This window comes from Schistosoma mansoni (genome assembly GCF_000237925.1).
Source record: "Schistosoma mansoni, WGS project CABG00000000 data, chromosome 7 unplaced supercontig 0100, strain Puerto Rico, whole genome shotgun sequence".
In the NCBI taxonomy this organism is placed as follows: Eukaryota; Metazoa; Platyhelminthes; class Trematoda; order Strigeidida; family Schistosomatidae; genus Schistosoma; species Schistosoma mansoni.
Window position 1 is genome coordinate 767774 of NW_017386020.1, and position 15313 is coordinate 783086.

Consider the following 15313-nt stretch of genomic DNA (forward strand, 5'->3'; position numbering starts at 1 on the left):
TTCTTAAATTAAGAATTGCTGTTAATTTCTTAGTCTGGGCTCTAGAAAACTGTTTCTCTAGTTTATTACTGTCAAAAGAAACATCACACAACTTTACATTGAAAAGAATCTATGACCTGAGAGCATAACAGTGAACATGATATCTATAGATCATTGAGTTAGCACCTCATGGTCAACACCACCGAGTAAGTAATGCAGTCGTTAAGAAACGGGTACTAGGTAAGGATGGCAAATCGATTGATGAAGTAGTGAAACTTCATCGGTTGAGATGGCTGGGACATGGGTTACGTATGCCTAACCACCGACTTCCCTGACGTGCAATGTTTTGTGGTGTAGAGTAGGTTGGAAGAAAGCTAGGGGCGGCCAGACCAAAAAGTGGCACAAATCCATAAAGTCAGTGACAAGTGAACAAGCCATGTTGGTAAGTTTAGACTACGTGATTGGAACCCGCGAGATGGTAGCAACCGATGGTTAGAGACCTTGAATGAAACTGGATTCCACTACTAGCCACTATCCATCTTTGCTTACCATGCTTGTGAATTAAGGCTATATCGAGGCAATACGCACAGTATGCACATATGCCAATTAGAGACTGACCAGTTGCAGTCCTAAAAACATCAATGGGAAGATCCAAACAAACAATTCTAAGTAAATTTCAATCATAATAATAGTACATACATTAAATTAATTTAAAATAAAGCTTATTTAACATTTCTTTATTATTATTTTATCACCCCTACTCAGAGTTTTTATCTGGTATCTAAGAAAGATAATGTAGTAAGAAGTGATTATTTCCTCTGTATTAAATCCCATTTAATTTTTGATCTGGTTTAATTCCTCTGATAGATTTGATAAACAATGATTTCTCATTGTATTCTTTATAATCACATTGTAATACAATTAATTTTGATAATTTCGTCTTTGTATAGTATTATGTAATGTAATATATCGATTTATTATTCGTCATTATCATCATCATCATCATCATCATCATCATCATCATCATCATCATCATCATCACCTTCTTTGTTGAAAAGATGTCTTCATTTCATTTCAATGTTATTCTTTGATTAATAAGTTTTATCCAACTTTTACCAATGTCTTAATGAATAAATCGAGATATAGTTGTATCACTTTATAATAAATAAATGATGTCACAGTACATAAAATGAATTCAAGTGTGTTTCATTGGAAGCTTTTCTCGTTGGTTAACGCTTACTTACCACGTGGGAGTACTCGATGGAAAGACTTTTTTGTTCTATTGGATGATCCGAAAAAAAACTGAGGATATTACCAGAGAGCTCAGTAGATAAGAGTGTTTTAGGACCTGTGATACTCATACTCACTGGTTTTGTGTATCACAATTACTGACTATTCATGGATCATATTAGGGAATATGTATAAGCTGGAAGTGATTCGATGTTTCGTCTTCCGTTTGTAGGTAAAATGTCTAAGGAAATATTAGCTATTTAGCTTAAGCACCTTACTTTCGTTTTACACTTGTATATTCAATGGTATTATTTCATCATAGGAATTGAAATGTTTTGCTTACGGTCATATCACACTCCAATCAACTTATCTAATATTCCAGGTTTTCAAAAAGCAATCATTCTCAACAAATATGTCTAGAGAGTTGAAATTACGAGTTGATATAAGCTAGACTATCATTGAAAACGTGGAAGCACTGGAAGGCCTTTTCATCACAGTATAGGACTCTCCAGTTGTGCGCACATACACGGGACTCGCGCCAAAGATTGACCTCTAGACCCCTGAGCCGGTATCCAACAGTGTAAATGCCTAACTTCAATCCATCCGTCATTGATATATCTTGATTAAGTCAGTTAGTTCCGGATGATTAGTAGAACGTCAAAATAAGAACTATAGTTTAAAAGAGAAATTTAGCCATTTGAACCACTGCCCACTTATTTTGATTGTCAGGGCTTCAATTTTCGCTTTGTTTTTATTAGGGGTTGGACTCAGTAGGTACATTCGACTTACATAGGATGAAATTCGCGTCTTAGGTTCCACTTTTAGCCAATATCCGACTTTACTTAAACATTTCTAACTTATGTATATGATTCCCCTCTCTATTTCAAAGAACGGATTATGATTTGAATAAAACTTATTCATTCTAAATTAATCCTGTCGGTTTAGAGATCGTTTTCCGTTCTCTTACGCATACACAGATATTGTTGTGTGTGTGCGTAATTTCTGATCGATTTCTCAGTTTTTTCGATTGTTCTTTCATTCTGTAATTCAATTTAAATGATTTGAAACAAGAAAAGGCTACTTTTTCATGTCAATAAACAATGCTGTAATTTACTGAAATCAAATTTTGTTTCATTATCATCTGTTTTTGTGTTAATGCATGTCCTCTGCTCATCCTCATCATTCTTCTCCTCCATCTCATTGCCATTTTCGTAACTTAACAAAATCAATCCTACTTATAAGTAGCATAGAGAAGAATGTGACAGTTTCGCGTTTTCCGATTGAATTTTTTCACTCACTTCTTGATGTTTTTTGCTTATTTTTCTTTCCTAGGTTATTTAAGAGATTTACAAATAGATAAAACACCACCATTCAGTATTTCTACAGTGTATAATGCTCCAGCGCATAACGCATCATCTATGGCTTTTATATTTTCTGCTTCTGCTTTGTTTACCTCTTGTCTTCTTGGCTGTCCTTTACGTTGGTTGTCAAAAAGAGGATTTTCCAATAAGCCAATATCATCATACAATCCCACTGAGTTAGTGCCAAATCATGTGGATCATACAAACTATGGTTATGAATATAATACCATTTCACCGACATTGCCGACGACTGATCATGAATATTATATACAGCAACAACAACTGGGTAATATGGTCAGTGAATATCAATCCATAGACGTGAATTGTATGACAGCAGTTGATCCTATATCTACTAGCCGACGTGTTGACGTCGTCGACAGTCATTATGCGGTAAACCAACCGACGGTAGTACCACCTTCAACTTCATTGACAGTGATCGATGCCCTGAAGTCACAGACTACAACCACTGATCAATTATCACCATCTGTTATTCCTCAATCTTCTGTAAATTGTCTGCCGATATCATCCGGTCATCATATGATTTTCTCAACAGAGCCAGCATCGACATTAGCTGCCAGTGGTATTGTCACTGGATTGTTGGATAATAAGACATTGGATACCACTACTAATGCTACTGGTACAACAATACCTATGACAGATGAGTCTGTTTCTTTGGTCAATGTCGGTGGTTTGAAATTGCCCGCTGCTGTTATTCCTGCATCTGTAGTCACTGGTGGTGGTACAGTTCCCACTCCTGTAGTATCATTGTCACTTCCAGCTCAATCTGTTGAAGTGAGTAGAGCTTTTATGGAGTTTCTTTTTTGATATTAGAAATTAAGTCTCAAAAAGAAGGATATATATATATATGTATATAAATATATAACAAATATCGAAATACTATTCTTGATAATTTCTTCAATTGTTTCGTAGATATTTACAGTTAATAACTGTTTATTTTAAATCGAAACGATTGACTTTAATCGGTTAGATGTAAAGGGGTTGTATCAGTATGGAACACTTACGAAATTTGAATACTTTAAATGCAATATAGCCGCCCTTTAAACATAACTATGACATCAGTATACAACACATTAAAATTCAGCGGGAAACAACCTGGAGTTTCCTAATCAATATTTCATAATTAGTTTTGATCAAAGTGTTGCATGTATGTCTTGAATAATCAGTCTTTAAGTTAGGTAATAAAACTTTAATCTTACCAAAACTAAGTCAGTAATGAATAAGTTGACGAACCAACAACAAGTCTAATATAGTTACGTTTTGTAGTGTGGTGCGTAGAAAGTTACTGTCTACTTTGAACAATTTACCTTTATTTATGGGAACTTAAGGTTCGTTGCTTAAAGTTTTGTAACCGTACTTCGTCAGCTGGTTAAACCTGCATTTTCAAACTGGTTCACGCAAACATGTACATTAATAAAATGTGAAAACAAAGTTATACGTATAAAGACACACAAATCTGAGCAGAATGTTTTGTAATCTTCAAAAAATCTTTTTTACCTCACAGCGTATAACGCTAGTTTATGCGTTTACCAATCTACTTTTCAATTGGAAATATCCACCGTTTCATCTGAATAGTTTCACTTGTCTAACCGTTTGATTGGTCAATGATGAAATTTTACACCGGTTTCGCCGACAAGCGGTTGCAAGCACGATAGCTATGTCCAGGGTTTTCTATTGGTTTCATTCATCTTTCTAATATCAAACAATTGTGTATGCTATATCAGGTCACTTAAACTTGTAATCATCTAACAATTAGATCGATAGACTTCTACTTAGACTGAAGTTGAGACGAACACAGTACTGTTTGTTAATCAGTGTAGATAAAGTGGTAGTGGCTTGCTGATTGGGATTTTGTGAATATACAAATTTGCACTGTTCTTGATTTTGGAATATTTTGTTACGAATCTAATAATGAACACTCTGCTCAAATAGAATGTTTCGAGAACCTCTCATGGAGAATTGGTTCGATAAGAATGGATTTAGCTAACTCACGTTTTTGTAGCTAGTTTCGTAAAAAATATTATTCGATAATGTACAGCTTTAAGTTTTTGTGTAATTTCTTATCTAATCTACCGGGCTTATTTTCTTACGTTTTCTCTTTCCCCCGCCCTTCTCAAACTACCCAACTTACTCAAGGTCTTAGAGGTCAAAGAAGATCCTGGTTTAGAACCAGTTGTAGAAGAAGAAGAGGAAGATTATGAAGATGATGAACAAGATGTCGATCAATATACAAGAGTTAATCAATTGGAATCTGGTACATTATTATTAACAGAACCCGGTACCAATATTGATAGTAGTATACCAACATCAGAATCCAGCTTTAATCAAGATACTACTGGTGATTCAGTGCCAACTAATGGTTCTTCATCTTCATCTCTACGTAATATCAATTCACGCAAAGATGGCATAAAGCATAAACGTCGTAGAACTTCTAAACCATTTGAATTAAATACGCCAATTGTTGAGGATAAGTTTACTATAGATGTGACAAATGATGTTAATGTTGATGAGGATACTGTTAATGTACAAAGAAATCCTGTTACTACTACGACGACGACGATTATCACTACTGCTACTAGCTCCACTGCTACAACTACTTCTGGTACTGGTACTACAAACAGCACAACACCAACTAGTACAAATGAAGATAACAATGATGCTAATCTTGATCACACTCTTGGTAGCGGTAGTGGTAGTAATAATAATAACCATAAAAAAGATACTAACAGAGAACAAACTAATAACGATAACAACACTAATTAAACACTATTTTTATATGCTAAATCTTATCCAAGGTCTATTCTCTTTACTATTTTATTGCTTTATCTACGTCACATAATAATCATCTCTGTGTTGTCTGTTGCTTGTAATTATAAAGAAATATGCATAACTAGTCGAACATTCTATTCAAAAGGTATCACACTTTTATTTTTCTACTTCTATCCCACTATTTCCATCCCATCCTTATGTGTGTACTTGTTGGATTTGCTATACTACCAATAATATATACACTTAAACTTCTGTGAAATATAAGACAATGTTAATGTATTGTGTATTGAGTTTTCTTCCTTTGAAATTTGTCTCGTTTCTATATTGCTTACGACAGATACTGGTTTTCTTTCATCTCATTATGTAAATAACTTGGTCTCTTCGCTTGTCCTCTCTCTCTCTATTTCCCTTCCTTTTCTTATGGATTGATTCATGTGTAAATGATTTGTAACATTGAGACTAATGTGATTACTACTACTTCTGTGTTGTTATTATCCTTATCGTTAAATCTCACATTATTCATGTAGGTTCTTCTTGACAGTTTCCTGTTTTTCTACAACTCAATCGTTATAATTTTGCTTTTAACTATAACTATACCTCTTACGCACATAATCAATTTCTCTTCTGTTATTGTTTCTTAGTCACTTACTGCTTGTTCATTTTTATCATTGTTATGTACATTTACTATTGATGATAACTATCATGATGATGCTATCGTTAAGATGCCTCATATTATTGCTTTCATTGTTGTTACTACTGCTGCTATTGCTGACGCCACCGCTGCCATCATCGTATTTGTTGTTTCTGTGAAGAAATTTCATTTACTTATTACTTTCTTTGATATTAACCATATTCTAGCAAATACTTTCACTACTACTCTTACTCCTACTACTACCACTAATCTGTCTTTTCATTCATTCTGTTAATTTGATTTTAATTAATTCATGTTTATTATATTTGATAATTTATTGATTAATTGATTGATTTATTGACTTAATGTTATGTTTTTTTTTTCGAAACAAAACAAATCGAATGTCATCGATGTTTTTTTTTGTTGGTTGTGTAATTTGTCAGTGTTTTTTTTCTTTCTTTAAATTTCATTTTTTGATGCTGGTCTCATCGTGTGTGTGTGTGTGTGAAAATTTGATGAACTCGTTTGTGTTTATAAGTTTGTCAAAAAATTTTTAAAAAAATTGTTCGATTTGAAAGATTTCAACAGATGTATACCGTTTGTTTGTTTTTTTTGTTGTTGCTATTTGTCTATTTATTTTCAAGAAAATCAATTACATAAAATATTTAAAGTTAATTGATCCTTGTAGTCATTAACGGTTAAAAAGAAAACAGTTGATTAAAGTTAGTTGATGTCTAGACTGAAATAGACGAAACAGGGTTCGAACTAAAGAAATTTTAGTTAAGAATCGTACAGTCACCGTTTAACATTCATTGCTGTTAATAAAATCTATCTTCATTTTCATGTAAAAACATTTACTTTAATGGTCGGTACTTGAAGTAGGAGGCGGCTTAACAACAAAGTACTAGTTATTCAATAATAATCAGTTTACTCACAATCATTTTCATATCTGATGTTTTGAAGAATATCGACTATTTAGTAATAATAACTTCCTATCCGTAGTTAATCGTTAGTGACGTTGTATTGTCACTCTACACCTTACCTTGTATAGTAAGTTCAAATAGGAATAAAATGATATACCTTTTTTTAGTTTCTCCACATGATTTCGGTTCAAAATGAAAACATCCTTTAGACTGGTCGAATGTTTTTTTACCATCTACGAAGAACCAAGTTGAATATTTCAGATAACCATCAAATTATTTTGAAATACATATAGAAAACAAAATCAATTTCTGTCCTCTTTCAGATTTGTTTTGTTAGACGAAATCCCCTCAACCAATATCGTTTAAAATTTAACTATAATGATTGCATTTTTAGAATCATTAACCAACCGAAAGATCGATCGTCCATTAAACAAAGCTATGAAATCTATGTTATAACTGTTTTCGAACTCAATACCCCAAAGGTCGACACTTTGAAACAATCTCAGCTCTCATCAATGCACGTTTCACCAGGAATATACTCATTAGAATGCAGATAAATTAATTAAATAGGATGGAAAGACAATGTTCTCCTTAGTTTCTCCCAATTATAGTAGTCATCTTTAAGCAACTTCACAGCATCATAATAAATGTTCTGTTATTTTCTTAAATAGAATTTTGAAATATCTTTAAATAGTTTGTTTCGCGAATTGACATTAGGTGGGATTTGATTAAGAACCACAAAACACTGAACAATTGTTTTGTCTCAATATAGAACTTGTCAGTAGTTTTCATTTAAAATTTTGCCAAGAGGTCGAAACGATGAATTTCAAGTCTATCTGTGGAGACATGGCAGCAAAATACGACCTAAGGTCTCCTCGCAGCGCTGCTGGAAAATAGGGGCGACTTTGTTAGCCAACTTAAGTGGTCGATGGAGGTCGGACTGATCACTCACTCTGACAATCTTGGGTTCTACTGGAGGCCCACTTAATCTCACCGCGTCACCTGATGTTTGCGCTTATGTATAAGAATTGCATAAGTCCCCGGGTCTGTGTAGGTGTGTGTAAAGGTTGTACGTGTAATGTCGTACAATGGAATCGTTGGCTGAAATATTGTCTGCCCTGTGTTTAATAAAGTTAGCGGCTTAATCTATCAGGTCAAAAACATAATTAAAGGATATGGTAGCAAATACTAAGGGGAAGCGGCCAACAGCCTCTACCGAGAGAATGCTTATGTCTATGTGTGTGTCAGGAAGTACTGTGGCGGTAGCCATGGGCTGAATGATATACAAGTAATGAGTAAGAGACAGTCTGGTGTAGCAAATACGTTTCCAAGGGAACGGTGAGTGTCTACGTTCCCAGGTTGGTGAATATACTTATATGTATGTTGTGCAATGCATGGGATAATACCATTGTGTTACCGATGTGCATGTAACTCATATACCTGTATGTAATCTAATGAATTCACTCAGGACGATAATAAAATGAATTCTCACTTTGTAATCAAAATTTAATTAGTTTGGTCATAAAACTGTGTCTTCAGCACGTCTTTTGCTCTTGAATTTCAGCTGTTTTGTCGACGAACACGAAATTTTGATAGGAAAATTAAACTTGGACTCAACTATCGATATCTGTCATTGATTTATTGAATTCCCCTTGGACAAAAAAATGAATATTGCATTCCTAGATATTTTATTGAAATGTGGATCGACGGTATAACTAGGATATCTCATTCACAGAAGATAGACGTGTAATGAATAAATGTTCATGTTTCATAACTGAAGTTTGATTCGTTTAATTACATTCACTTTTCTATACTCAAACCCAACATACTGAATGAGTAAGAAGATGAAAATAACTATAAAGCTATATTGACAACTCAAATGGAAATGTATACAACTAGTTGGTACATGTACATGTGTATTTCCCTCAAATATTTAAGCCAAATTTTAGTGAATTACATTAATGGCTTGCTCATATCTCACCTACCAGTTAGCCTTGAGCTAACATATGCACGCAGAAACACGATATGTCTAGATTGAATAGTAATTAATTGCGTAAATCTGACTAATTGGTTCGATCATGGCATCAAGCTAAACGACAAATTCATTGATGTTTGTTGTTTATTTAATACAATTTTTGAAGTTACTTCAGAGAAATCAAAATCCTTAGTCGGATGTATTCCAATAATATGATGACTTTTTTTCCATTTGTTACATAAATGTGAACGACTGAAAATGAGATCGAATGTCTTTCTGTCTATCTACAGACTGAAGGGTAGTCAAAACTGACATCTACATAAAAACGTTTTTCTTGTATCTAACACTGAGTTATTACTGCTTTAAAAATTAGTTATTTTTTAAGCTAATATCAAAATATGTATTCATGCCTAAAAAACCAGTAAACATTTATGTATACGAAAATGTTTTTTGACGTTTTACATATTCTGATGAATTTGTTATACATTATGAATCGATAAAATCTAACTCAATGTCTATATTGATTGATTACTGGTAGAAACTAATGCCTTGTCTGTCTAGTCCTTCTTAGTGATGACCGAATTCTATCAACCAAGTTGAAATATGGTCAGTAGTCTAAGTGAATCCATTTCAGATACATGAGAATTCGATATTACAAAGAATTTCGTTCAATTGTATATGAAGTATACAGTTGGATTTCATTCATGAATAAATAGTTTATAAATCCAACTTCAAATTAATTATATCTTGATATGGAACACAATAGTCATTTTTTATTCCCTACAGTGAGCTATTGTAGCTTTGAAAATCTAGTCGAATTTCAGTAGGTCATATCTTCCAAATTTGGTCAACTTAATTACGTATTCAATTTTGTGTCACTCAAACCTCGATTAATTCCACAAATAACAGTTGGCAGGGGTTACTCACAATGTTCCTATGCACAAGAAATTGTATCCAATACTTTCGATCGTTCTCCCGTCCATTTTCTGTGTGTGTGAGAACTGTTTGATGGAGTGTGATTTTCTTAACACAACATTTCACGCTTTATATTTCATCATATTTGTGTTTTCATCTGTCATTTCTGGCTACGCCTCACCGAACATGTCCACAACACACATAGTTATGGACACTTGCAGCTATCATGACTGAAGACTCTTCATATTGTGAAAGATCGTAACGCTTATGTTGATTTATCTATGGCTACTGATAATCTAGTTTATCCTCAACTGAAAGTCATCTCTTATGGTTTAATGTATCGTTATACAATCTTAAGTTAAAAGGATGGTTTTGCAGAGATTCGCTTTCATCTGGAATTATATTTCATTAGCGTTTTCTTAACTCGGTTATCCACCATCCTTTATTCATCGACTTTGGATGTGCTGATTAACGTTTTTTGATTGTTTGTAATTTCAAACACCTTGTTAATTATTAGTTAATAAGAAGCTATCAATTAAAACTTGAAATTCATCCAACTTAACACAATATGATCGTCATCTAATATAAGGGATATGTTACCGTTTTGCTTCTGTTATGATTAATTCTGACCCTTTCAAGCACTTTTCAAGATAATCATGTAAATATCCTAAACTTGAGATTCTCATACGTTCTCAATTCACCAATTAGAACAGAAATGCTAAAACATAACTAGTCATAAAACATAGATCACTACAGAAAAACAAAAAAAACAATTTGCAGTATAAACTTGAGCAAAAATTTTATGATTAATCTACCTTAATTTATGAACTGTGAAATGCAATGGCAATAGCTAATAAGTTAAATAAAAGCTTAAGATTAGGACAATAAGAAGATATTATGAATCAGTTGTCTAGTAAATACACATTGCAATATGCATATATATTTGCTTAGTCCCAACAGAACACCATTCAACTTTTGACTTATTTCGTTACTTGATACATCATCATACACAGATTAGAAAAATCCATAGAGTTCAACAATTTTATTTTTAGTGGTTTGTGGAGACTGTTGAATTTTATAGCTTGTATAACAAATGGACTCTAGCTAGAAAACCATTGAAAACTGGGAAGTAATGAACATTTATTTCGTTCCAGTATGAGACTCTGCAGTAGTGAATCCCCACGAATTAATCAGTGGTTGACAACAAGACCTTTATGTCTAGCGGCGATCACTGAATAATATATATTCTCTACATCATCTCAAAAGTTAATTTTGAATTATACTTGAGTTATGTGATACTACTCAGTCACTCAAAGTAAAGATCGATTGGGCTGAAATTTATAGCCGACTAAATAATTAGATGAACATTTGAAATCACTATAACTACCGCTATTTATAGTCTATGCACATTCTTAATAAATGTTGAAGTCAACAGAAATTGTATCTAAACTAAAAACAAGCAAACAAACGAATAATCATTCACTTATGATTGAATTTTCGAATTTTATGTATGATAGTTAACAATTAATCAACTACTTACAAGTTGTCTCTTTTCGGAAGCAGTTAAGAATCAATGTAAACATTACATTCATGCTGGGTGTCAATTATGCAATGACTTGTTGTTTCAAACGATTCTATATTTAGAAGGGGATTTGTGGAGATTTCAGTATTTTTCAAAGTTGAAATCATGCCAGCTCAGTGGTCTATCGATTAGGGGCTTCGGCTCGAAACCGGTAGGTCCTGGGTTCGAATCCCGCGAGAGTGGGTTCGTGGAAGCGCACTGCTGAGGAGTCCCATAATAGGACGAAACGGCCGTCCAGTGCTTCCAGGTTTTCGATGGTGGTCTAGCTTCAATTGACTCATGATTTCAACTTTGAAAGATTCTATATTTGTTGTATATATATAATGATTGTCAAAAATCTGACTATAAATTCTTATTGAAGTAAAACAGACTAGTAAGAAGTTAACATTTATTTTTGTACAATAAGTAGTCAATCATAATATAATAATCCTTATTCATTAGCTAGTAGAATAGTGACTGAAAAAAGTATTAATTAGATCAATTAAGTAATTATCGATCCTTAATAAATCCTGAGAATATTAAAGATTCCCATTCTGAAAATTAAAACAATCAGATATTATCACTATGTCCATAGTTATCTGTTTTTTAGACTGGGAGAATAATTTATTAGACAATATATACATGTAAAATAGCGACTTAAAAATATTCTTCGATAATGTTAAATGGTTACTCTCGGAGCAGTGGTATTCCGAGGCTACCGTTTGACTTGAATAACTACTCACTAAACTATGTGTGAGACGGTCATCGACCTCAGACAATGAATTAAAGGCTGAACAAGATTATGAATTGATTGAAGTTAGCATTAACACCGTCGGATGCCAACTCAGTGATCTAGAGGTTAAACATTCGCGCGTGAGGTTATCATATCTTTAGTAATGTACTTTAAACAGAGGTAATTATGAAGTGATGAGGTGTTATTTCATTCTTAATTATTTTCTTTTATTTCAAAATTAGTTGTGACTGTTATGTGTATATTTTGTATCTATGCATATTTGTATGAATCAATGCAATAAAGAAATTCGATTCAGTAAGTAACTATGATTGGCATGCATAATGTAATCTGTTACCTTATCTTATTGATCTGTTAACATTAGTAATCCTATCACCTCATTTGATCACAACTATAATTACAAATTAACATATAATACTAATAATAATGAATAATCATTAAATTATATGCATAAGAAATAAGTCTTTCTTATATAGATTAATTGAAGATAATCGATAATTCCAACTTTTAACTGATTGTGAAATTACTTTTGAAAGTTTACCGAATCTCATTAAAAATTATAAACTAAATAAATGTAATTGAATACTTATTAGTTACTAAGGAGAACATTGTGATAAGAGTTTGTATTCATTTGAATGCCACCGGTTATAAAGTTACTAACTTCTACCCATTGATTAAAGATTGAATTTTACCATTTCTGAATGTAACACATTTATTGTCAATTGTGTGTGTACAAGGTGAGAGTGATGGATGACTAGTGAATGAAGAGTCGAAGAGTCATAAATTTGGATGAGGCAGCAGTTCAGTGATACCTAGTTTTCAATATTTCTCCGAGGAATCCAACCTAATTGTAAAGTTTAATTCACTGGAGGGTGATTTCGAGAAGCATTTCTTAAAACTAATGAAAAGACTTCACCTTTGTATTCAATCAGTTCTTGTATTAAGTCTATAAATTACGGATAACAATAGATTAAGATTTCACTTTATTGAAAATGAACTTAATTAATAAAAGTTGTTCACTGTTTATAAGATATTTTAATTGGATTGAGTCCTGTAGCCAGATTTTATTCTAATCAACTTCATTTTGTATAGGCTAGTATTTGGGCAATGAAGAAAAGACTCAAACTGGTATGCTTTTCAATGTTTCTTTAGTTAATATCAATTCAAAGTAGTGTAATTGTCTTCACAATATCACCTTAGCAAATCTTTAACGAATCTATTCCAAGTATAAACTATACAAAAACTCCCAAACTACTATGCTCAACTTAACATTTTTACCTTTGCTGTCTGTCATTGTATTCGAATAAAAACAAACTTGATATTAATCAAAGGATATGAACGTTTATACTGTTATCACTCCTCTTCTTATATGTGCATATAACTAAGTGAATATACATACCAATATAATATGGGTAAATAAATCAAAGTAAATAGATGATTTAATTTAAAACAATCGAAATGAATATTGAAAGGCTTACATAATTATATTTACACATTTTTAAAATAATTTGATTATCCGCATAGAGATTAGTGAGGAGGCTTATGAAGATTGTATAATTAGATGATAGTCTTCTTGTAACATTTAAAAGTTCAATTGAAAGGATATTCAGAAATACAAATACTTAAACCGATGTTTCATGTTAATATCAGTTGATAGGAGATAATTGAAAAGAAACCTTGAATCTGTATTTGATTGTAGTTAACACTCATCATTAATATATACTGGAAATCTTGAAGAGATTGATGTTTTCTATGGAATTCGAGCTTCATATGAATGGTAGATTTCTACCAGAACTGAGAATTAGATAAATTGAGGCAATTATGTTGGTAATGCTTAATTATCGAATGCATTTATCAAGAAATTAACCTTAAATTTTATAAATTGACTTAACCCAAATTCTGTTCATTTACTTTCAGTGCATTCTATTTACATTTCATCACTACATATGAAATCAGTTTATTTACTTTCCAAGCCTTTCATTGTATTAATTAAATCACTGTTATTTGGCATATAAGTAATGACTACTGATTTCAATTGATCTACATTGCCCCCAAATGCCCTGGTACGGACGAGAATGGGGAGAGTCTGCTCTCCCTCTCCAAATGCTCTCACATGGCCACGCGAATATATAGCTTCTGCCAGGGAAGTCCTACTCATTGCCTTCTCGTGGCGGGGGTGTTGTTTACGAAATTGAGAGGACGAAAAGCGAATATCCGGCGCTTTAACCGGTCTGGTGGATACGGAGGACCTACCTAGGGGAGTTGGAAAACCCTGATTCCAAACCAATGGTGCACATGGGCTCCAGTATCCTGAGGAAATAAATGGCGTATGAACCAATCGTTGGTCACTGGCTACCATGGGACTGCATCTCCTCACGATGCTCCAGTGCCTTGTGGATCAGATCTTTAGATCAAAGGCTCCGGGTGTGGCCCCCTAAGAAAACCACCTGCTTCAGTCTGGGCACCTGAGCAGTATCACAGCCCTCACACAAATCAAATGAGATTTATGAGGCGCATATTTATCTGGTGCTTCTTTGTACTAATATTTATGTGTTTAAATAAATAAATAAATAAAAAATAGTGGATTAAAACGTATTTAAGTTGCATAATTTTCGGTTTCTCTCAATAAAAATTTCTTCTTAAGATGTTTCTTTCAGTGAAGCTGGAGCAAAAAATGATTAGAGCTGTAATATATGGTGTTGATATTGTTAATAAAACTATTAATCCATACCCGTAAACCTTGACATATAATCACTACTCGGTAATCAGTTAATTTAAAATATTGTAGTCTTACAGGATGTCAGTAGATTCACAAATAGCTGAATGATAACATCTCATACAATAAATTCAAATAATATAGATTCGAATCTCACATCGAGCGTCACTTTCTTCAAGATTACACATATACGTTTTCTGACGAGTGTCAGCTAACGTAAAACCATAGGTCTAAGAATTACTACAGACTACTTGCAACCATGTAATATCAAACTATCGTGTACGAGATATGGATTTATTTATTCAAATTGGTCAATAGAATTCGGTTATGATCAAACAGAACTAGATAGACATGACTTATGATTAATAATCAGTGATCAGTCAACTACTAGGACGTTAATTTCAAAACTTTTGATAAATGTACAATCTAAACCTCATACACATTAGGACTCCAAAGAATCAAGACTTTTGCTCTTAGAATGAGA

General features: G+C 32.9%; 1 protein-coding gene and 1 non-coding gene across 2 annotated transcripts in view; both read left to right on the plus strand.

Annotated features, from left to right (window-relative positions):
• The window catches only part of Smp_144760 (monocarboxylate transporter, putative), a gene marked incomplete at its 3' end in the record, with an annotated part of 80241 nt that extends 65391 nt beyond the window's left edge, over positions 1–14850 (plus strand). The window contains exons 17-20 of the mRNA XM_018791039.1: positions 2542–3362; positions 4725–5111; positions 5999–6148; positions 14758–14850. Coding sequence (XP_018645748.1) covers positions 2542–3362; positions 4725–5111; positions 5999–6148; positions 14758–14850 — 1451 coding nt within the window. The remainder of the gene's footprint in view (positions 1–2541; positions 3363–4724; positions 5112–5998; positions 6149–14757) is intronic.
• On the plus strand, positions 11495–11566 carry Smp_tRNA_01611_Pseudo_CGA.1.1. The gene has a single exon. It is a non-coding gene (tRNA).
• Positions 14851–15313: the final 463 nt, after the last annotated feature.